The sequence below is a fragment of the Anser brachyrhynchus genome (assembly GCF_964034855.1).
Source record: "Anser brachyrhynchus genome assembly, chromosome: 15".
NCBI lineage: Eukaryota > Metazoa > Chordata > Aves > Anseriformes > Anatidae > Anser > Anser brachyrhynchus.
In genome coordinates this window covers 14186656-14207978 of record NC_137733.1, presented here as the reverse complement: position 1 = coordinate 14207978, position 21323 = coordinate 14186656, and the positions used below count along the sequence as shown (strand labels likewise).

At 58.7% G+C, this 21323-nt stretch overlaps 1 protein-coding gene across 4 annotated transcripts; it reads left to right on the top strand.

The window, feature by feature from the left end:
• The first annotated feature begins 2516 nt into the window (after nt 1–2516).
• LOC308178565 (uncharacterized protein) lies at nt 2517–21317 on the top strand. 4 transcript variants are annotated; one of them, XM_080557415.1, is made up of 11 exons: nt 2517–3096; nt 3193–3405; nt 8365–8479; nt 10839–11035; nt 11696–12140; nt 14209–14277; nt 15928–16042; nt 17001–17459; nt 18618–18960; nt 19299–19440; nt 19664–21317. In XM_080557415.1, the coding sequence occupies exons 2-7, from the start codon at nt 3277–3279 to the stop codon at nt 16017–16019; spliced, it is 1047 nt and encodes a 348-aa protein (XP_080413541.1). In that variant the 5' UTR covers nt 2517–3096; nt 3193–3276; the 3' UTR covers nt 16020–16042; nt 17001–17459; nt 18618–18960; nt 19299–19440; nt 19664–21317. The 4 variants fall into 4 exon arrangements, 1 of the variants encoding a protein (XP_080413541.1); XR_013939828.1 differs by lacking the exons at nt 2517–3096; nt 3193–3405; nt 8365–8479; nt 10839–11035 and adding an exon at nt 11046–11595 and having other exon boundaries at nt 11696–16042; XR_013939829.1 differs by lacking the exons at nt 2517–3096; nt 3193–3405; nt 8365–8479; ... (2 more) ...; nt 14209–14277; nt 15928–16042 and adding an exon at nt 16077–16558.
• The last annotated feature ends 6 nt before the right edge of the window (nt 21318–21323 follow it).

Sequence of the window (21323 nt, the reverse complement as noted above, 5' to 3'; positions counted from 1 at the left end):
AGGGACTGGCGTTTTGCTTTTATTTAATAAGAAATTCTCCCCCTTTCCCCTGGTTTCTGTCCCCCACCTCTCCGGAAATCTCCCCCTGCTATCCGTAAGCGCCTAACGAGGCGATCTCTGAGCCTGCTGATGCCGCTGCCCGTAGTTTAAAATAAATGAATTCAATTACCAAAGGTGCCCTTCTCGCAGGAGCTGCCTCTGCAGGGTTCCCAGTCCCTGCTGGCGTTTCGTGCTGCTCTCCGGATCAGCCCTGCGAGCTCTGGGGGCCGCGGAAGCAGCAGCCCGTGCTTTGACCCCGACAAGGTGGCTCTGCATCCCTGGGAGATGGGTATCCCGGGGCGAGTCCCAGCAGTGTGGGTAAAATCAAAATTTGTTTGCTCTGCCCTTGTTCAGAGTCTCATTAAGCAACGCGGCTTTTGGTTCCTGTGGGCTGGGGAGGCCCTAGGTGTGAGGAGTGACGGTGGTTTGGTGGAAGAAGCTTGGCGGGACCGAGCCCTCGGTGTTTCAGGAGGTTTCTTAGGAGCGGAGGTCAGAGGACTGCTCCTCAGCCGCTTTGCCAAGCGGATTTCAGGGTCTCTTTGGAACGTGGCAGTGGGAAAAGGAGGCTGTGTGGCACCAGCGCTCCCTTGGAGGAGCCTCGGGAGGGCTCGGAGCGTGGTGGCTCCTCGTGGCGGCGATGGTTGGGCAGGAGGAGGCTGGAACAGGAGGAGGCAGCGCAGGAGGACCTGTACCTGGAAGCCAGACCCGAGCCGCGAGGCTCGGCCTCAGTTTCCCTACCTGGGAGGAGGGAAGGCTCGCCCACCACGCACACAGGAGCTTGCGGGGTGTGAAGCGTGCCCAGGGCGAGGCGGTGCTCCTTTGGGAGCAGAGGGCAGGGCAGGGCTGCTAACGCAGGCTGGCGGGTGGCGGAGCAGCGACCCTGCTCGCTTTAATTCCCAGGACTGCTGCCTCCTCCGCTGGGGCAGGTGAGACAGAGCAGGATCTGTCGCCTTGCCTCGCGGATCCTCAGAGGCAGCGCAGTCCTGGGGCGATGTGCAGCAGCCGGCCGGTACGGGCGCTGGGTGCCTCCTGCCAGCACCCCTTTTCTTAGGACGCCTCGGCCGCAGATCCGTGGGATTTCCCAGTTTGTGCAGCTCGTCGGCGCAGAAAGGTTGGTTTGTCCCCCCTGGGGGGGTGCAGTCCCCCCTTATTTTTGGTCCCCAGCGGGCAGCCGGAGCTCCTCTCCTGCCCTGCGGGGAGCCCCGCGAGCCCGGCTGGGTGCTGCGGGGGCGAATCTCCTTCGCCGCGGCTCCCCGGCCCCTCCGATGAGACGCACGGGCGGCCGGGGTGCTGTGGCAGGAGAACCATTTCCATAGAAACCAAGCGGGATGTGTACGGGGAATAATGATTAATAGGGAGGGGACGGGGCCTCGGGCCCTTCTTGTGTTTAGGGGGGGCGGCGAGGGACAAACCAGAGCACAGGTGGGGGAAAAGGCAGTCCCTAAAACCCACGGGGACCGTCCCTTCGCCCGGCGTGCAGGGCAGCTTCCCCTCGTCCCCCCCCCCGCCCTGCGCCCTCACCCCCCCGGCTTTCGTCAAATTTTCAAAATGGCTAACCTGGTTAGAAATAATCCTAATAATAAAAAAGGATGGATGAGGTCTGACTACTAACATTGTTGCTGTTAGCAGCAGGATTTCAGCCATAAAACATGAAGCAAGGGAGGCATTGACCTTTCTGCTGTTGGAAATGAATGGAGACATCAATATCCATTGTTTTGTGGCATTGACCTCTGACGCTCTCCTTTCTCCCTCCCCTTCCTTTTTTTTTAATTCCCCCCCCCAACGCTCGAGGAAAAGGGGTCAGTCTGTACCATCTATTGATCCCGATCTTACTTGGTGATAGGGAAATAATTAGAATTTTAAAGATCTCTGCTGCGCGCTGGCAAAATGCATGCACAGACGTGCGCGCTCAGCCCCTGCTCTCCACGTTGCCTTCTCCCCCTTTCCTCGTGGAAATTCAAAGCTCTGAGATCTGAAGGAAGACATCAATATAAGTTTAATTACGGTGGGGTTTTTATTTCAGTTTTTTTTTTTAAATGGTAAAGTGTAACGTTTTATGTTAATGCTGTCGGAGCCTGGCTGCCTGGTGCCTTGTTTTATTTATTGTTTTAAGTAGCCCCTTCTTTTGTGAACTTCATCTATGTACAGCGAATGTGAAATCAGGCATTGCTAATTAGCTGTATGACAATTAAGTAATGTAGCACAAAACCATTAGGACACTGGATTTGTTTTTGAAGTTCGTCCTTTGAAGTGGAAGCTGCAACTCCCAGCCCAAGGCTGCTGGGGAAAATGTTTTTCTATCAAAACTTTCTTTGAAAATAAAATGTCAGTGTAAGAGTCCCTATTTCTGTCGTCTCTCGCTACGAACAGCGGGTGGAAATTGTTTCTCATTGTCAAAACCACTGGCATCGATAGAAAGGGGAAGGCAGAAAGCATCGGACGGGCAGTTGCTCTCCGAACACCCTTGGTTCTGGCGGAGATGTTGCCAAAGCTGCTCGGTGGTTAGCTCGTCGGAGGAGAGTGGCGATGCCCTGGGAGAGAAGACCCCGGGTTGTGACCAGCACCCAGGGGATGGCTGGGGAAGGTGGCCCTCGGGCTCTGGGCTGGCTCCGGCATGCGAAGGGGCACCGGGAGGCTGCTGCTGCCTGCCTGCAGCTCCGGCCAGCTCCTGGGGTCGGGCTCCTCCACCCGTGCGCTCGTTCCATGCTCGTGTTTGCATCTGGCCCCGTGCTCTAGTAGTGAGTCCAGTTCTGAATGTGCAACTTTCCTGTACACTGGTGGCATGTAAAACTTCAAATAAAGAGTGAAACTGTTTTGAACCGGGTCTCTCTCGCTGCCTCCTGCCTCGTATTTCCCTTTAAAAGCGAAGCCCAGAGCCATCCTCCCGGGAGGCACGCTTTGGTGCTGCGTTTTAAGTTGAAGCGACATGAGCTTGCACGTCTAGGAAGGGGCTGCTTCGTGCCTAAAAAATGCTGCTCCTCCCTGGGTGTCTGGGTGCTGACGGTGGACTGAGCCTCGTTGCTTTGGGACGACACAGCTGCTACCCCTGGTTTGCAGGTAGGTGAACCAAAGTGACCGCTGGAAGGTGTGAAACCCCGAGAAACTCCAAGGAAACTCCAAGCTACCCCCTAAATCTTGCTCTGATCCCCCCAGCCCCTAGGCAGCGAGCTGCACCCCTCTGCACGAAGCCGAAGAGTTGCTGTCGGGGGCTTGGTTAATCCCGTTAGCCCCGCTGTGATGGGATTTAAAAAATCCCCAAAACAAACGGGGGAGGAACAGCTGGGTGGAAAGCGGTGCAGCTCGCGGACCCAACTCACTCCGGGTGAGCAAAGCCCTCGGGATGGCTGCGTGGTTGGCTTCTGGCAGGTGAGTGCATGCAGGGAGCGCGTCTGCCCTGGTCTCCCCCAAATTGGTCCAAGGTCCGTCACCAGACTTAAATTTTAGAGGTGATCCTGGGCTCGCCTTTGCCTTTTTTCTGCTCCAGCAGGCCTGCTGGACAGAGCGCAGCGCAGCCCCCGTCCCTCTCCCGCTCGTGTTCCAGTTACGGGTTTTACTGTTCCAATCACTTTTATCTGAACGTGTTTTTGGGGGAGAGGGGAAGGAGATAAGGAGGGAGGAGGCTGGGGAAGGAATGTGCTTTCAGCCTCTGCTAGGCCTCCGACCTGGGCTCGCTGCCTTGTTTTTGGCATTAATGATCCAAGAGGAGGGCTCGGGGGGGAACGGGCTGTGGGGACTGCGGCCGATGGGGTGTAACAAGGGGGGGAGAGCACGGGTGGAGCAGCCTCCTCCTCCCGCACCGCTCCTGTGCCCTCTGCCAGCTTCTCTGCTCAGTGATCTTGGTGTGTTTTGGTGCTTTGTGGTTTTTTGAGCAATGCCCCTGCAGTAGGACTGACAGCTTTCTCCCTGCTTCCCCAGCGGTACCGTGCCGCAGGTTACCCGTCTGGCCTCGTATGGCAGGGGAAAAGCCGTTCTCTTGGGGTTTGTCTTTGGATTTTGCCCTCACGAATACCATATTGATCCCGGCAAGGTGGGCCAGGGAGAGGGGGCAAGCAGCTTGCTGCTGGATGACTGCCTTAAACCAGATCAACCTAGGGCACGTTTCAAGAGAAAAATATGTACTATTGGAAGGCTCCTGGCGTGCGCTGCTTTCCTGTCCGTGTCCCAGGAGCCCCGCACCTTCTGTCGGCGATGCTCGATGCTGTTGAGCCCCTCTGGGAGCCCTGGCTGGCCGGGCAGTGTAGGTACGGGCTCTGAGAGGATGCCCAAATGGAGCAGATCCAGTTCTCCACGGGCTCAGGGAGCTGCTCCTCTTCTCTCTTCGTAGAGCCTTCTGCTGCCAGACACCTGAGCACCGCAGGTCAAAGCAGGGAGCGTGGATGAGCTCTGATGCCGCTTTCTGGGCTCGTCCACCCGATCCGTTCCTCACAGCCCTCACCCTGTGTCTCCCCCTGCCGCTCTTCAGCATCCTGGGGCGAGAGCACCGCTGCGGGCTCCGAGGAGAAGGCGGAGGCAGGGGGGAGAAGAGCGTGGAGGAGAGAGGCCGACTGCCTGCTCCTTCGGCAGCGGCTTGGGGGAAGGCTGTGGATGCAGCTGACACTTTTCTAGGCGCTAATTCTGCACGTGGTGCCTCTCAGGCCCACGGGTAAGGTATACGTGCGTGTACGTTATCCCCAAGCCAGGCAGAGGTGGAGGATGCGCGTGGGGGATGCGCGAGGTCTGGGCGCTGCAGTAGGCCGTTTGGGGACGGACCAGGAGGATGGGAGAGATGGTGTCGGGGCTGGGACAAGCTGCAGCAGAGGCTCAGTGTCCGTGGGACCTGTGGTGGCTCTGGTGGGGCTGTCACCTCCACTCCAAGCAGGGGCTGCAGCCAAAGACCTGGAGTGGGAATTCCTGGGGGGGGGCCATCCTTTGGGTCAGGGGCCGCCTCCTGCTCAGCATCCGAGTGGCCTCCAGTTCCCTTTTCCCGTTTTATTGTGCCCAAATTTGCTTTTCGGTGTGCTGGTGAAGGGCTGCGTGGAGTGGGGGAGCCACAGCGAGAGGAGAAAGGGGAGAGAAAAACGAGCCTCTTCTCCCCCACGAAGCCCAAACGGATGGAGAAGTATTTCCGAGCGCCTCTCGGTGCTGTCTGTGCAGGCAGCGTTATCGCTGCAACATCGCTGTCCTCACTTCTCCTTCCCCCCCGATAAACAGGAATTAAAAACACGACTAATAAAACGTGTTTGCTTTCTCCAGGAGGAGGAAAGAAGGGGAGGGGGAAAAAAAAAAAAAAGCCTTGAAAATGCTAAAGGACATAAAGGGCATTCATGAAAGGGTTGGATGGTGGTTATTGCAGCAGGGGGAAAAACAACATTATTTCACTGTGCAGATAAAAGGAAGTGGAAAAGCAGCATATTTATAGCTAGGGAGCCTGGATTCCTTGTTAAGCCGCTATTATCAAATTAATGTCAAAATGCATCAAACAGGCATGAGTGTTCTGGGCCCCTTATGCAAAGTGCTTGCAAATTGGTTACAAATACATTTGTTTACAGGGTACGAGGCAGGAGCAAGCTAATTAGTCATTGTAGCAGGGTTGTTTTGTGTCTTTTTATTTATTTATTTATTTTTTTCTTTGGCAATTACACAAACAGGCTGTTTTGAAGTATAGATACGGCCCCTTTTAACAGGGAATCAAATGGCAGTGGCGGGATGCGGAGGGCTTACCGCCGCGGCCGTGCCTCTCCTGCCCGCGTGGACGTGGCAGCCCTGCCCGCGAGCTCGGCGTGAAATCCTGGCCGAGCACAGCAGGAGGATGGTGTGCGGGTGCGGAGGGAGCGAGCTGCTCTCCGGGGTCCCCTTCGGGGCCGATAGGTGCCCCCCTGTGCGGGGCACGGTGCTGGGGCAGGGCCAGCCGAGCGCTTCGGAGGTGGGGAGGTTGCAGCTGTGTCCCGCGCTGGGGGACAGGGCGACTTTTTGGGATGGGACCCGGGAAGGTTTCAGCTGTTCCTGGGCTGTCCAGGCAGCGGCTTGGCTGCTGGAAAAGCCATCGCAGCACAGGGTGATCCCACTGCTTGCACCATCCCCTTGGCACGGAGGTGGCACCGTGCACCACCACGGAGCCCTCTTCGCTTTTCCCCTTGGCACGCCTGCCCGAATCACAGGAATCCATTTCCCTCGAAAAGGGGTATTTTGGGGTGTTTTGGCTGAGGTTAGCCAGATCAATCTGGTTCTGGAGCGTCTCGTGCCCAGGTCCTGGGTACCAACGTGGCTTTGGGGATGCTTGGATTCGGAGAGCATCCCGCAGATGGGTGACGGCGCACGGTTTCCATGCAGAGAGGTGACTGCTGTGTGCTTCTCCAGGTGAACGCGTCCCTGGGGCTTGTTTAACCAAGCCAGGGGCTGCACCTCCCAAACCTGTTAACGAGGAAACGAGGTGGGAGAGCTTATCTGATGCTGCGCGGTGGGAACGGCCGGGGAGGGGAATGTGGTTGGGGGGCAAATGGAAACTTCCTGCTGCCGACGTCTTCACGCGCCCCGTTTTGGGAGTAAATCATGCCTCTGCCAGTCAGGGAAGCTGCTAATTGCATCTGCTCTGCTGGGGGAGGATGAAGCCAAGGGGGTTTTACTACCACTATTATTATTTTTAATTTACTAGGAAAAAGTCGAGAGGAAGAAACAAGTTGCTGCCCCTCTCGTGCCGGAGGCCCCAGCAGTTCTTGGCAGAAGGCACGCAAACAGCCCGTGGCTGCTGCTCCGTTTGGGTGCGTTTCTGGCAAATCTGCCCCTGGGGCTGCAGTAACCCTCCTGACAGCGCCAGGCAGGTCCCGAGCCGCCGGAGGGGCTGGGGACGCTTCGTTCAGTGCTGCTGGAAAGCACTGCTGGAGCTTCTGGTCCCTTGAGCAGGGCAGTGGCCGTGCAGGATGGTGGTGCTCAGCACAGATTTTGTGCAGCTCCTCCTGACCTGTACCAGGTCCTGCGTTGGTGTGGATGGGGCTGGTGGCCCCCCGGGGTCCCTTCTGCCTTCTCAGATGTGCACGGGCTTGGTGCAGCCCAAGGGCTGTGAGCCTGGCTGAGCTCCACAACCACGTTCCTGATGGTAGGTGATGGATGGCAAGGGGATATTTCGTGCCTCTGGCCTCCTGGCTCTTCTGCGGAATCACAGAATGGCTTGGGTTGGGAGGGACCTTAAAGACCATCTCATTCCAACCCCCCTGCCATGGGCAGGGACACCACGCACTGGATCAGCTTGCCCAGAACCTCATCCAGCCTGGTTTTAAACATCTCCAGGGATGGGGCATCCACAGCCTCTCCGGGCAGCCTGTTCCAGTGGCTCACCACCCTCTGGGGGAAGAATTTCCTCCTAACATCTCCCCTAAATCCCCCTCTTGTGGTTTCAAACCATTCCCCCTGGTCCCATCGCTGCACTCCCCGACACGGTCCCTCCGTGGCCCGCAGGTGCTGGGTGCGGCACAGCACCGCGCTCCTCGGGGTGCGAAGCAAGGCACACCGAGAGCATGGGGAGAGGGCAGGCATTTCGCCAGCTCCTTGCAGCAGCTCTGATGTTTGCACCAGGTTTTATCCTTTTAAAGCCCTGGGCAATATTTCTCTGGGCTGAATATCTGGTTTTCAGCTGCACCTCCTAAACCCGATGTCACGCCGCCTTCTTCTTTCCTGTCCTGTTGAATTTGCGAGCCCATTTCCCACAGGGAGGGCGACCCCTCCGCCAGGATCAGGGTGTAGGATTTGGGGGAATCTCCCCGTTTCCAGCATAATCCTCCCCATGCCCTCTGGGCTCTGCAGGAGCACGGCTCAGCTGGCCAGCACATGCGCGAGCAGCCCGCTGCAATCAGGCTTTAGCTGGGCGCCCGCTCGTTTTAATCACAACGCGTCTCTCTTCATTTACAGCGGGGTTAAGGCTCTCCTTTGACTGTCGTCTGCTGTTATTGCTGGTGACCGTGTCAGGGAAGTGGATCCCGCTCTGGTTTTGATCAGCGGGGTGTCTCACTCCCGCTCTTCTTATGCGGGGCCGTGCCAGCGCCTCCTCGCTCTGACGGCTGGGAGGAAACTTCCAGCTCCCCCTCTCTAAGTTCTGCCGGTCTCGGAGCGGTGCTGGGCTTCAGCTGGACGAGTCCTTCTGCCCTTCTCCAGATTTTACTCCCCTTGAAATATTTGCCTTTCAGATGAAGTTCCCCCACGTTTGGTCTGATGGCATTTGTATTCCTCTGCCTCTACTGGAAACGCGTCTCAAATTTAAAATTGCGTTTGGCTTTTAACCCGTCGGTGGCTCTCCAACAGCTCCAGCTATCCCGGCACACCCGGGACCACCCTGTGTCGCTATTTTCCTTGCAGGCTGCCTCCTTATACCCCAAATCCATCCTTGCTGAGCTGCTGCCACGGGAGCGTCTCTGTGCCAAAGCCAGCGGTCACCCCAGGACAGATTTCCCTTTCTCAAGGAAGTCAAAAGGTACCCGGGAAATCCCACACGATCGTATCTCTTGGTGTGGGTGACGACATGTCGGTCCCGCTCATATTTTTCTTTCCATGGTCTCTCTCTAAACGGGTTTTAGGGGCTCTCTTTACTCTTGGTGTTGCCCTAGCAGGGTTTCATTTCTTTCTTACTTCCCGTGCTCCCTTTATCGCCTCAGCCGTTAATTGCAGCCGTGAAGTCGAAGGCTCGGGGAGCTTGGGGCTGGTGCTGGGTGAATGCAGATCAGCGCCGCGGTGACTTGCAGGCTGCCTCTGGAGCTGAAAGCCTCCTGTTCCCCGATGTGCCCGAGGTGTGGAGGAGCATGCTTGGTGTGTCCTTGGGCGCGTTCCTTCATCGCCTCCTCTCTCGGGTTCGGAGGGGAAGGCAATGCTGCCCGGTGGGTCTGGTCCTGAGCAGCATCCCCTGCCCCGTGCCCGGACAGCACTTGTGCCATGAGCCAGGGGCCTGGAGCTGCTCTTAGGGGGAACTGAAGCTTCCCAAAACCTTGAGGTGTCTGAGATGTCTCCAGCTCTTGCAGCAAAGAGGGAAACACCCCACCTGTCCGCTCCTTGCGCTCGTTGGGCAAACAGCCGAAGGACAGGGAGGTTTCCTTTGGGCTGAGCATCCTCCACCTGAGCAGCAGCAGGGGTCCGGAGGCACAGGGACAGGTACAGGAGCAGGACTGGGACCCCAGAAAACAGCCTGGGCACGCAGAGGGCTTGGGGAGGTGCTGAGGGCTTGCTGGGCTCCATTTGCAGCCCCGTCCTTCTCCGGCTGGCAAGCAGCCCGGTGCTGGAGCCAGGTGACAGGCGCGGGGTACCCGAGCCCATCTGATAACGGCCCAGGTGCTGCCGTTCCCAGCCGGGGAGGTGGGCAGGGGGTGCTGCGCTTTTTGTTCTGGTGGTTAACATCGGGGCGGCAGCTGCTTCCCGCTCCAGCACGCTCTTGGCGATTGCACCACGGGTCGTACGGCTGCTGGGGCTGAGACGTGAGCGCAGCCAAGGTCACCGCGGTGGGGACATGGGCAGGAACGTGTCCCTTCCTTGGGCACAGCTTGAGCGATGTCCCCGTGGGGCACGGCTGGGGCTGGAAGGACGCAGTGAGCACACCAGGAAGGCAGGATGCGGCCCCCGGTGCCTGTGGAGCACCAAGGGCACGCAGGCGCTGACTCCTTTGCAGCCCTTCTGTTTTGTATTTTGTCCTGCAGACCCCAACACTTGGCACGTGGAAGCGCTTTGGGGTGGTCACGACCCTTCTGCCCCCAAAAAGGGCTGACAGCAGGGGCTCAACCGTGCTCGTCCTCCCCTCCCCGTGTTGTTCTCCCACCTCTGAGCTGCTGCTTTTCTCTCCCCCTCTCTTCCTGCTTGCGCACCGGTTTGGGTAGAAACGTCTGCTTTTTGCACAAAAGCTCTTTGTGCTGTATTCCCCACCCCGGGGGGGGGATCGGGTTCCTCCGAGGGCTGCCTCACCGCATGGCGAGGACGAGTGCGCCCCATGCCCAGCACCTCTGTGGCCCCAGTTTTCCCCCAGAGCCCCTGAGGTGCTGGGGACGGAGCCGGGGGGAGCCCTGGCAGACCCCCAGGGCCGGAGCCGCCACCTTCCCCCTATATTTAGTTATTTATTGCTGGCCAGGTGCTGACGCGGGGCATTCCTCCCATCCTTGTGGGTTGGGGGCTGCTCCCGTCGGCTCACCCTTGGGTGTTCGAGTTGGTGCTCCAGGCCCTCCTGCTTGGTCAGCAGAAGGACGCCGGGGGCAGGACACCCCCCCAGCATGGTGGGCTCTGATCCCAGGTGGCCATCGCACGGCGGGGGCACAGCAGGAGCGATGGAGACCCCTGCTCGTCCCACGCTGGGCTCCGATGATGAAGGCGAGTGGCAGCTTCAGGTATCTCCTTTCCCCGGGCTTTTCCTTGGCTTGTCCGAACAATTTAACTAAAAATTCTGCCTCGCGAATAAATACGGGATAATTGCTAACGGCTCGCAGGCGATCCTCAGCCAGAGGAAGGCTAAACTCGCCGTGAATTATTTATCCGCTATGAATTATTTGCTCCGCTCTGTCGTGGAAGTAAAAAAAAAAAAAACAAACCTCTTCCCAAGCCCTGCCTACAAGCAGCTGGGTAGAGGCTGACCCCAGGGCAGGTCCAGCCCCTGCCCTGCACCCCCTGGGCCAGATCCTGCTCCCTGCTGCTGCAGGAGGGACGCGGCCGGCGCTGCTCAGCCCCTCCAACAGGTGCTGCCTGCGGGGCGTCCTGCTCCTTCTGGGGAGGTTTGGAGCGGCGCAACACCCGCTGCGTGCAGGGATGTGGATAGGCACGGGGAGATTTTTATCTGGGTCCTCAGCTCTTTGTCTTTGTAGCACCTCGGGGTGAGACCCGCAGGCTTCGCCGGGACGTGAGGTGCACCCGGATCTCCTGTCTTTGCTTTCTGCCTGATGCTCATGTGCAGTGGGAGAAGAAACCAGGTGTTAGAGCCGCTCGTCCGGAGGCATCGAGCCATTGGGGAAAAGTCAGCTCAGCTCTGGACCCCTGCATCCCCTTGTGCGCAACATCGGAGGTATTCCATTTATTTTATTTTACCATTTACTTTCCACTCTTGCAAACCCATCTCCACGGAGCTCTCACGCCGTGTTACACCATCCTTCGGAGCTGCTCTGGCTGGGGGAGACCAAACCCCAAACCCAGCTCCATCCGTGCTGCCTGCCCTCCCCACCGTGCCCTGCAGAACCCAGTGAGGGGATCCAGGCCCCGGGGTTCCTGCGGGATGCTCGCTGTGTTAAACGCGGTGACACCACGTAGCAGCCTGTAACGGCCTCAGCGTGCTCTGCAACAAACGCCCCCGGGCTGAACCAGCTGCCTGGGAACAGTCCAGGGGCACGGAGCTGTGCGAGTAGACCCAGCAAAGAGGGGTCATGGGGGCCCCGTGCCCATTCCTCGCCCTGGGAATGCAGACAGCAAAATGCCCTCGGAGGTGAGGAGCCTCCCAGGTGCAGCGCCTGGGCTCATCGATCTCCATTTGCATCCAAAAGGGGAAAAAAATAAATTAGGAGGAAGATCAATACTGGAAGTGTTTTACTCTCCCCGGTTCCCGTGTTCCTTTGGGGGTGCAGACTCCAGGTGGGTACTGGATATGAACCCTCCCTGGATATAAATCGGGAGGAAGATGATGGGCGGATGGGAGCAGCACCAGATTTACGCCCGTGCCTGGTCCCTGCAGGTCACCGTGCGCCCCACGAAGGGCACCAGCACCCTCCGACCCCGGTGCCACTGCGTCGGCTTCATCCCATCCCGTCCCTCCTCATCCTCACAGAGCACCCTCCCGGCATCACCACGCGGGTGCCTCTCTGCTGCAGGTCCTTCTGCCAGGTGTGTGTGTGGCTGCAAGACTTTTTTGGGGTTTTCACCCAGGTTTGGTGAATTTAGGTCACCCATGAGGCTGGGGCTCAGCGCTGAGCATCCCTGGGTGGAAATACTTCTGGTTTTGCTCCTTTCTGTAGGTGTTGAGGAAGCTAAAGCCACCCTGCAGCAAAGCACGTCCTCCCGGACTCCAGCCCTAAATTGCGGCGTTTTTGGGGTCCCACCTGGCTGGGTAGAGAAAAAGGCTTTGGAGCCGCTCCCAGCGTGGCTCTCCCCATCCCAGGAGCCTGGGGGACTTGATACTGGTGGGTCTGGTGTCCCCCTGGAGGATGGGGAGACTCCTCCGGGGAAAATCCTTCCCCGTGGGCACCGAAGGGCACCCGGGTGGTGACGCCGGGGCTTGCCCCAGATGTGGGGCTCCACCGACAGCCGCGGTGCCGGGGGGGGCGAGGGGGCTGGAGCCCGCAGCCCGGGGGCTGTTGTTATTCCTCTCGTGTAGCAGGCAGGATTTCTGCGAGTGCCATAAACCCGTCACGTGGGCAGAGCCTGGGTGAGCTCTAATTGCTTCTATTTGCATAATGAGGCGAGGCTCAGCATCCTGCTGGTATTTGAAAGGAGAAAATCAAAATCAGCTCGAGATAAACAACCTACCCCCGCTCCTAATTTGATCATTCCCCCCCCCCCCCCCCCCCCAAAGCTGGGTGCAGGTTTTTGCTTTGTTTTTTCCGGCTCTTTAGCCCCCCAGGAGCCTCCTGCTGCCCGCTGTCCCGTCTCTTTGGGGACCACGACCACCAGCACCCCTTGGCTCTGCTGCCACCCCTCTGCTCTCTGCAGCAGCCCCGTGCTGGCGGCGGGGTGCTGCGGGCACCCAGCTTCCCCAGGCGGCTCCCGGCGCGCTGAGGTTTGCTTTTTACCCCTGTGACGATGCCGTCCTGGCGGGGAGATGGCTCGCAGGTGGCAGCAAAGCCGTTGGGGTGCTGGGGAGCCAGGTTTGGGGCGCGCCGGGGCTGTCGGGGCTGGGGGTCCCCCGTTTTTCCGGGGTGAAGGGCCTGGCACCGTGCGGTGCCGGAGTGTCTGCGCCGAGCGGGTTTGGTGGGGAGCTCCCGAGCGAGAGCCCAGCAGATGTCACTACAGCCTGTGCGATGGGGACAGGAGGGCTGCTGGGGACACGTCCCGCCTGGGGGACACGGGCCGGCCGGGGCTCGGCCCCACTCGCGCACCCCGCGCTGCTCCCCAGCTTCGCGTGCGCTGCTCCGGACCCCGCGCGAGCCCCCGGCGGGGGCAGAAAGGGCTCTGCTTGCGCCCCTGCTCCGTCCTCGGAGCTCCTGGAGGAAGGGCTGATGTCCCCTGTCCGGGCTGTGACACCATCCTGCGCCCCCATCCTGGGGACAGCCTCACAGTCGCCTTGTCCCCCCTGTCCTTCCGTGTGGCCGCATCCGGGCGTCCCCTGGGTGCTGGGGCGTTGCCGAGGGCTGCTGGCCTCGGAGGGCTGCTCCTCGAGGGTCCTGAGCCCCCGGCGTGCAGTGGCAGGGTCCAGGCAGGCGAAGCTCCCGCGCTCGGAGGACGGCGCAAGGTTAAAAGGATGCGGGCGAGAGCAGAAATCCCTGCTGCGGGTCCCGTAAGGTGCGGGGGGATGCGATGCGGGGTTCCCAGCCCCGTCTGCAGCTCGGGGGTGTCCCCGTGATGCGGTCGGGGTCTGTGGGATGGGGCTGGGGGGGCCCCGTGGGCACCACAACCGGGGGGTTTGGGGGTGACCTCCTCCTCTGGGTGGGCCTGGAGGTGTCAGGGGGGAAAGCAAAAAATGATAAAATCCCAGAACATCCCGAGCTGGAAGGGACTGTCCATGCAGGAGCAGGTCTTGCTGCCCCCATCATCCCTGTCCTTGCCCCCAGCTCCCTCTTGCTGTGCTCTGGTCACCTCCCGTAAGCTCAGGTGGGATCAGGGCTGGGTACGGGGCCGAGCTCTCCGGAAGCTGAAGCCAAGGCGAGCAACCTGTGGCTGTGCTGGGGGCTGGGGGGGCTGTCAGCCACAGGCAGTGAGGATGCAGGGGCTGGGTTTTGGTGCTGCCAGGAGGGACAGAGCTCCCCCAAACCATCTTGGTGCAGCAGGGACGGGGCTCAGCATCCTCCTGCCATCACCACCCAGGGCTCCAGGGCAGCAAAAAAAAAATCCCTAAACGGCTCCGGGCATGGGGGTCCCCCGCATCCATCCTGCCCCAGCAGCACGTTTTGTGTTTTCCCCCTCTTCCCGTGCAGGAGAAGCTCCCATCCTCGCCGCCCTGCTGGGTCTGCAGCGCCTGGGGGCCGCCTGCAGCCTTGTCACCGCCGCGTCACGTCGGGCATTTGTAGCTAATTTTTATTTATCCCTTCCCAGGTTTGTCCCTGTCACTGCCGCCGCTGCCGGCCCGGCTCTCCAGCAGGTTTGCTCTGCGGAGCGCCGCAGGTCGGCTCTGAAATCTGACAAAGCGTTCATTTAAATGCACACCGTGGTGTCGACGAGTCCATTAGGGGGATTAATTCGAACGGATGGCATTTAATAAACAGCCTCATCCCTCCGCTCGGAAGGGTTAAAAAAAAAGAAACCACATGTGGATGCGGGAGGGAAGGGAAGGGGGGGGGATAATAAAATAGAGATGGTGCCGTAAGAGGAATCCCAGTTTTTGTGCACGGTGGTGGTGGGGGGGAATAAAACACATGTGGAAGGGGCCGAGCGGTTCGGGTTCACGTTCCCCTGGCTGTGTTTGGAAAACCCGAGGCTGAAATTTTGGGATGGGGGCAAATGGGGCTGGGTACGGCCGGGGGGGGGGGGGGGGGACGGGACACCAACCCCAGCCTGATCCAAGGCAGCCACGGCGGGGCCGGGGGGGCTCGGAGGCCGTTTCTGCCCATATGGTGTGTATTACAAGCTCCTTTCTAGTTGTAAAGATTAATTTAAAGCCTTTCTCACCTCCCCCCCATCCCTCTTTCATTGACAAATGAACATCTGGGCTGAATGCTGCCCAGATCCTAATCAAAGCATTTTTTCACGAACGCTGTCTGCGTTTATGGCTATCTGCTCCTCCGGTTCGCCGCCGTTTCGATGCACTTGGCGATTCCGCCTGCAAATGCCCCGCACTGGTATTTATGATGCGCACTTGGGTTTTTAACGTGATTTTTTTCTCTTTAACGTGATTTGCCTCTTTGCCTTGTGATTCGCTTGTTTGCTTGGTTTGGTTTAACATCGCCCTGTCTGTATGGGAGCCGGGCCACGATGGGATTTCTTCCCCTTCTTTATGGTGGATTACTAATGATCAGCAAAAATGGTATTTTTGGGGCTATGTGGGCCGACGGGAGAGCAGGGAGGGGGGGTCCCAAATCCCCAGCGAGCATCCCTGCTCGCCCCAAAGCACCAGCAGTGCTCCTCTGACCCAGGAGAAACACCGAGGGTGTTTTGGGGTCTGGCCCTGGGGGATTTCATTTAATTTGTGTACCTGGCCAGAGTGGGGTTGTCTTTCTGCTCTTGCTCAAAGCGGGGTTTGCTGGCCTGCTTGGTTTTGTAGACGCTCAGCCTGGTGAAAAAGTTCCTGTCTCTATAGGAGGCTGTCCATATAGGAAGTCGTTCCCCTGCAGGCTCCCATGTGGGATTTAAAGGATTAATATTTAAAACCTGGCTGGGATCTTGGGTGATGTTGGTCGTGGTGCAGGTGGAGAGGAAAGGAGGGTGCTTGAGGCTGTAGATGAGGAAAAAGGAGGAGGAAGGTCCCTTTTGGGTGAACGCACTGTGACTTGGAGGAGACGCAGCGCGGGGCCCCCCGTGTCCATCCCTGTCCCAGCCTCTTCCACGGAAGGGAGCTGGGCAGCGGAGGAGGATGAGTTTTGGGGAACACGGAGCGTCTTCCTTTCTGTAGGTCGGGTGTGAGCAAACAGGAGGCGGGGAAGGGGCTGGGGAAGGGGGATCGGGCTCGAAGCAGAGCTCCCGGGGCCGGCGACGTAGCCCTGCAGACGCACGGATCAGGGTGGGTGATTTCAGGGCACTTAAAACGTCGAGGAGAGGTCTTGTCTGTACAGCAAGCATGTGGGGTAATGGGGATATTGATTAAAAATGTTATCCTAGGTGAGATAAAAACCATCACGGTGGAAAGGGCTTGCTCCAAGGGCGGCCCACATCCTGCTGGCTGCACTGCCACGACCTTCCTCTGGTGCTGAGGGGGACTCCTGCAAATTAATAGGTATTTTTATTCAATATGCGTACCCCCCATGCGCACAGGGACTGTTTTTTTCCCACTCTCCAGCTGGATGGGAGGCTGCCCTCTGCACATAGTGGCCAAGGAGGCTTTTTGGGGAGGTGGAGGAGGGAGGCGATGGGTCCTGGGGTGTCCCATGGTGTCCCTATGGAGGAGGATGCGATACCCATCTCCAAACGTGTCCCCGGTCCCATGCGTCGGGCGGGCGCTGCCCTGCTCTGCGAGCTGCTGCTGAGCGGGGATTTGCTGCTTGAACTCCGCTCGGAAAGTCACTTCCAGCCTTTTCTCATTTCTCCTGGATTTAAGGCAGCTTCCAAATTCCTGCGCAGCCAAATCCTTGCTGGGGCTGCCAGGAAACCCAGCCAGAAACGAGTACGTGCTGTTTCTGTACCCGCAGCGCATCCAGTATTCCTGTTATTCCGCGGGTGACGAGGACGGGCAGCAGCCCCGGTCCTCCCCAGGCCACCCCGACGCTGTCACACCCCTGCCGTGCTTGTGCAGGTCGGGGACCACGGACCGGGGGGGACCCCACTGAGCTGTCCCCTTCCCTGGCACCTGGGCTCAACCCCGTGCCCAAAACTCGAGGCGATGGGGACAGTCCTGCCGGCTCCGTGCCAGGCCCCTGCTGCTCAGCAGCCATCGCTGATTTTTATTTATTTATTTATTTTTTTCGGTATTTTTAACCCGAAAACCCACCCCAGATTCCCTAAACTTTAACCGCCCGCCCTCCCCGTAACCTCGCCGCCTTCCCCAAGCGTGGAAGCGCGTTGGCTTTATCTGCTCCCGCGCAGGATTTATTATCCCCAGGACTTCCTGTGCTTTCTTTCAACATGCTCTATTTCTCCTCGCGAGCCATAAATCAAAACTGTTTGTTTCGGGTTGCTTCTTTTTTAAAAAAAAAAAAAAATAAAAAAAATATTATTTTTAATTTCTTCCTCCGTAGTGCTGGTGCCGTGGGGAGTGCCTGGCAGCCCCGGGGGTTTCGGGACGAGCCGGAGGTGCAGGGCAGATGCGGAGAAGCCCCGAGGCCACGGTGAGGGCACGTGTTGGGTGTCCACGTGAAACGCCCCCAGGAACTGGGCTGGGGGGGACGGGAAAACCCTGCAGACTAAACACCGCTCCCCATGTCCAAACCCCACCAGGATGCCTCCCCACGCCGCCGAGGGCCGGAGACCCTCGCTAATGGTTGGGGTTTTCCACCGAAGCCTTCCCAGCGTGACCCCAAACCGCTTTTCCTGCCTCCTCCTGGGGAGGAGAACGGCTCCACGCAGCGAAGCTCACGGGGGCCCTGCCGAGCATCCTCCCCCCGACCCCGGGGGCTTCTCCTTCGGGGACCCCGGGGCAGGGGAGGGGGTCCGGCCGAGCCCACCCGCGGGACGCAGCGGCTCGGCTCTGCCCACCGGTGAGTCACACAAAAATACTTGTTTTGCTGCGGCCGCTCGGCATGCCGGGTGCTCTGCCTCTGTGCCTCGCTCCGTGTTTGTTGTTTTTTTTTTTTTATTTTTTTTTATTTTTTTGGAGGACTTTGGTATGAAACCAGCTGCGATCCTGACCTTCCCGCAGCGCTCTCCTCACCTGGAGGCATTTTTTTTTTCTCCCCGCGTGCAGCGTTGGCTCTGCAAACCGCGCCGGCCACCTGGGAAGCAGCCTGGTCGCGCTCCCAGCGCCGAATTTTTGGGGGATTATTATTTTCCAGCGGCTCTTATACAACAGCGGAGGGAGCCTGCGGGGTTTCCACCGCCCCTCGCCAGCGCCGCGCGTGCTGGTTTGGGCACGCCTGCGACAGCGTGGATGCGCCTGGGGGTGTAGGGAGCAAACAGGATCCACCGGGAGACTTCGGTAAAAAAAAAAAAAAAAAAGGTGAAGAATTTATGCATTATGCTCTATATATAACTACGTTCTTTTTAACTTTTTTAAAAAAATATTATTATTTTTCCTGGAAACGGGTGCAGGGAGCAGCACTCGCCTCGACCGCCGCAAGCTTTCCCGTGACTTTTCACACTCCCATCCCTCTCGCGGAGCGCCGACCCCTGGGTGGCTCTCTGGAAAGCAAATTTCTTTTCTTTTTTTTTTTTTTCTTTTGATTGGTTTAGTTTGGAAGCCAGAATGGAAAATTATTTCCAAGCCCCAAATTAGAAACAGAATAATAATAAAGCGCCTTGTTTTGGTGGGGGCGGCGTGTGTCATCCCGCAGCAATGAGAAGCTCGTGCCGAAGAGGAGCAAAGGGCTGCGATTTATTTTCTTAACGCTGCCCGAAGGAGCGCCCTGGCTCCCCAGCGATGCTCTCGCTCCCTCTGCTCCGAGTGATGGGGACGGGCAGGGGGACCCGCAGATGGGTGCCCTTCCCTAGCGGGGAAAGTGCCGCCTGATTTTGCTGTCATTGCACTTGTTTTTGCTGGGAAAAAGGGGATCGTGCCGTGAAGTTTTGTGCCGTGAAGTTTCCTGCCCGGCTCTTTCCAAGGGTTTGCTCGCTGGGCTGTGGAGAGGTTACGTGCTGGGAGGCGTCAGCAGGCGATGGTTTCTTACTGGGATATTTTCTTTTTTTTTTTTTTTTGTCAGTGCATCAGAACAGTGATCTCGCTGTGGGTTTCTCCGTGTTCCCTTCCCCAGAAAACATCGGGTCCTATGAAAACTGGGTTGGACTCCTGGAAAAAGCAGTTCGCCCAGGGCAGCTGCTGTTCCTGCGCGGGACGGGCTTGTTCCCAGCCGTGTCCCTGCCGTCACCGGCCACTGCTGGCCACTGCAAAGCCGCTCTGGCCCTGGGAGATGCCGGGAATGAAGGTTTTCTGCCACATTTTCCACTCCCTAATGCTTTCCTGGTCTTGCCGTAGCAATGTGCCACCCCAAAACCTCACCAGCTGCCCCCTGGAAAGAGCTGCCTGCGGTGGGACCTCAGCCCCAGGCACAGGCCAAACCTTCATATGTATGATGCCAGGCACTGCCAAAAAACCTTTAAAAATAACAGACTTTAAGAAACTGCAAGGAATTCTCCAAGCATTCATGAACAGGGGCTGCTCAGGAGCAGGGGAGCCTTCACCCCGCTGAGTTTTTCTCCCCGTAGGGTGCAGCACCTCGTAAACCCATAGCCACGGTGGGTGCTCGGGCGGCCTTTGGGGTGCGCTCAGGTGGCCTTTGGGGTGACCTCTGCTGGGAGCACATTTTGGGGGGGGGGGGGACGGTCTGCGTGGAGCCAGTCCCCGCGATTTAATAAGACGCTTATTGTATGTTAAATATCAACAGCTTATAGGAAACATGTGTCCCGAGGATTAACAGCCGTGTAAAAGATAAAGCAGCGAGTCAAACCTCCAGCCAGCATGTTTCGAATAACCCGCTGCTGTCGCAACGTGTAGTCACCGGGGCAATAAGGAGCGGGCTGGGGAAGGTAAAAATGTGGGCTGCAGACCGCCGCGTCCCGATAACGGTGGGATGGGGACGGAGCCGCTGGTGTCGGGTTTGCTCACAGCGAGCTGGGGCCTGGGGACACGAGCACAGAGCAGCGTTCGACCTCCGTCCCTCTGCCCCATTTCTTCCTCCCTTCCCGCCTCTCCCCCTTCTCATTTTCCTTTTTTTTAAAATTATTTTTTTTATTTATTTTTTTTCCCCAGGTCCCAATTTCTCCCCCGTCGAGGCAAACGCTTCGGCTAATTAGCAAAACGTGTCGAAGAAAAATGATTAATGTCCCGGGAGGAGATCTCGCTGCCTTTGTGCCGGCATGGACCGACTCCTGCTCTTAAAGGTTTTATTAAAAGATAAGGGAGCTGGGGACGGGCGAGCGAAGCGTGCGCTCTGCCTGGAGTTACGGGGTGGGAGAAGGGGGGACGCGGGCGGATCGGGGTCACCGTCGGATGGAGGGGGCTTGGGTTTCCCTGCCTCCGTGTGCGACCGTCACCGTGGTGTCTGGCCTTGGCAGAGGGAAAGACAGAAAGTGCAGCAGAATGGCTGCTTTATTCTTCCAGGGGCAGGTAACTCAATCCCCTCGGCCAGGCGAGGGTGGGAGCGGCTCTGTGCTGAAGGATTTCTGCGTGGGTGCGTGCCGCGGGGGGATTTGGGGAGGGGATGCTCGGGGTGGGTGCCCTGAATTGGGGCTGAGTCCAGCACCGGGTTGGGGCGGTGAGGTGGGGGCACCAGGGCAGGGTCCCCGTCCCTCTGGCCGAGGGCAGTGCTGGCAGCAGAGGCACCCAGACCCTACGGCCAGGCTCGAACCCAACAGGACATCCCTGACAGTTTGCCGTGTGCCAAAACCCACCATCGCAGCCCTCTGAGCCAAACCCCTGCAAATCCACCCCCAAAAACCAGCCACATTTGCAGCAGGATCTCACAAAAACACCCGTGACCCTACCACGATCCCATGACCCAGACCCAGCAGCATCGCATGGGACGCGCCAAAATCCCAGCGTCGGGGCACGGACAGGACGAGGGAGCTCCAGCCCCGGCGCTCCCTATTATTATTACTAATATCTTAAATCATGAGAAACTCCAAAAGCCAGCAGACATCTGCAACCCATCCCCGGGAGGCCTGCGCGGCGCGCTGCGTGCCGGGGGGTGCCGGGGGGGGAACCTCGGTGGGGGCTGCGGGCGGCCGGGCGCTCGGCGAGGTTTTTCCCTGCAGTAAGCAGGCCCCCGGGCTTTAATGAGCTATTTGTAAAACTCGCTCTGGATAAACAAGAGGCCGTGTGTCAGGCTGGAGGCGGCCTCGCAGGGCTCGGCGGCGCTGGGTGGGACCTCAGCGCAGAAATATTTTCAAGATAAACAGAGTAAAACGAGTCCTGGAGGAGGCCGGAGCCGCTGGCAGCGGCACGCCGCTCCTCTCGGAGATATTTCGGGGCAGGGACTTGGCTTTCTGCGCGCCGCGGCTGAAAGATGCCTTTTTTTTTTTTTTCTTCCTGCAAAGGGAACCTCGAGCGCTGCTGGGTCAGAAATAACCCCCCCCGGGTTGTTTGCAGGAAAGCCCTGTGGTGGGGAGAGGTGCAAAGCAGGGGGCTGGTAGGGGCGTTTTGGGGTGCAGGAGGGCCCCCCAGGACACCCCAGAGCTCCTCCATCCCCACCGGTGGGCAGGGGCAGTGCTGCGCCCCATCCCTCCGTGGGCTGCGCCCCTCCATCCATCCCTGCCCTCCCCAGCAACATCAGACCAGGGGGATGCTCTGGGGAGGGGAGACGGGGGCAGGATCAGGCCCGGCGGGCTCCCACCATGTTTTCCCAATGCCGACGGCCAAAACCCATCAGCTGGGGATGACCCAGGGGGGTGCCCAGGACTGCGGTGCCCTC

What these genes read in the sequence shown, in the direction of transcription:
- LOC308178565 (XM_080557415.1), top strand. Translation starts at nt 3,277, where the DNA reads ATGGGATTTAAAAAATCCCCAAAACAAACGGGGGAGGAACAGCTGGGT. An exon ending in GCCTGGGGGACTTGATACTG is followed by an intron (nt 12,141 to 14,208) that starts GTGGGTCTGGTG and finishes ATCCCTTCCCAG; the next exon opens with GTTTGTCCCTGTCACTGCCG. An exon ending in TGCTCTGCGGAGCGCCGCAG is followed by an intron (nt 14,278 to 15,927) that starts GTCGGCTCTGAA and finishes ATGTTATCCTAG; the next exon opens with GTGAGATAAAAACCATCACG.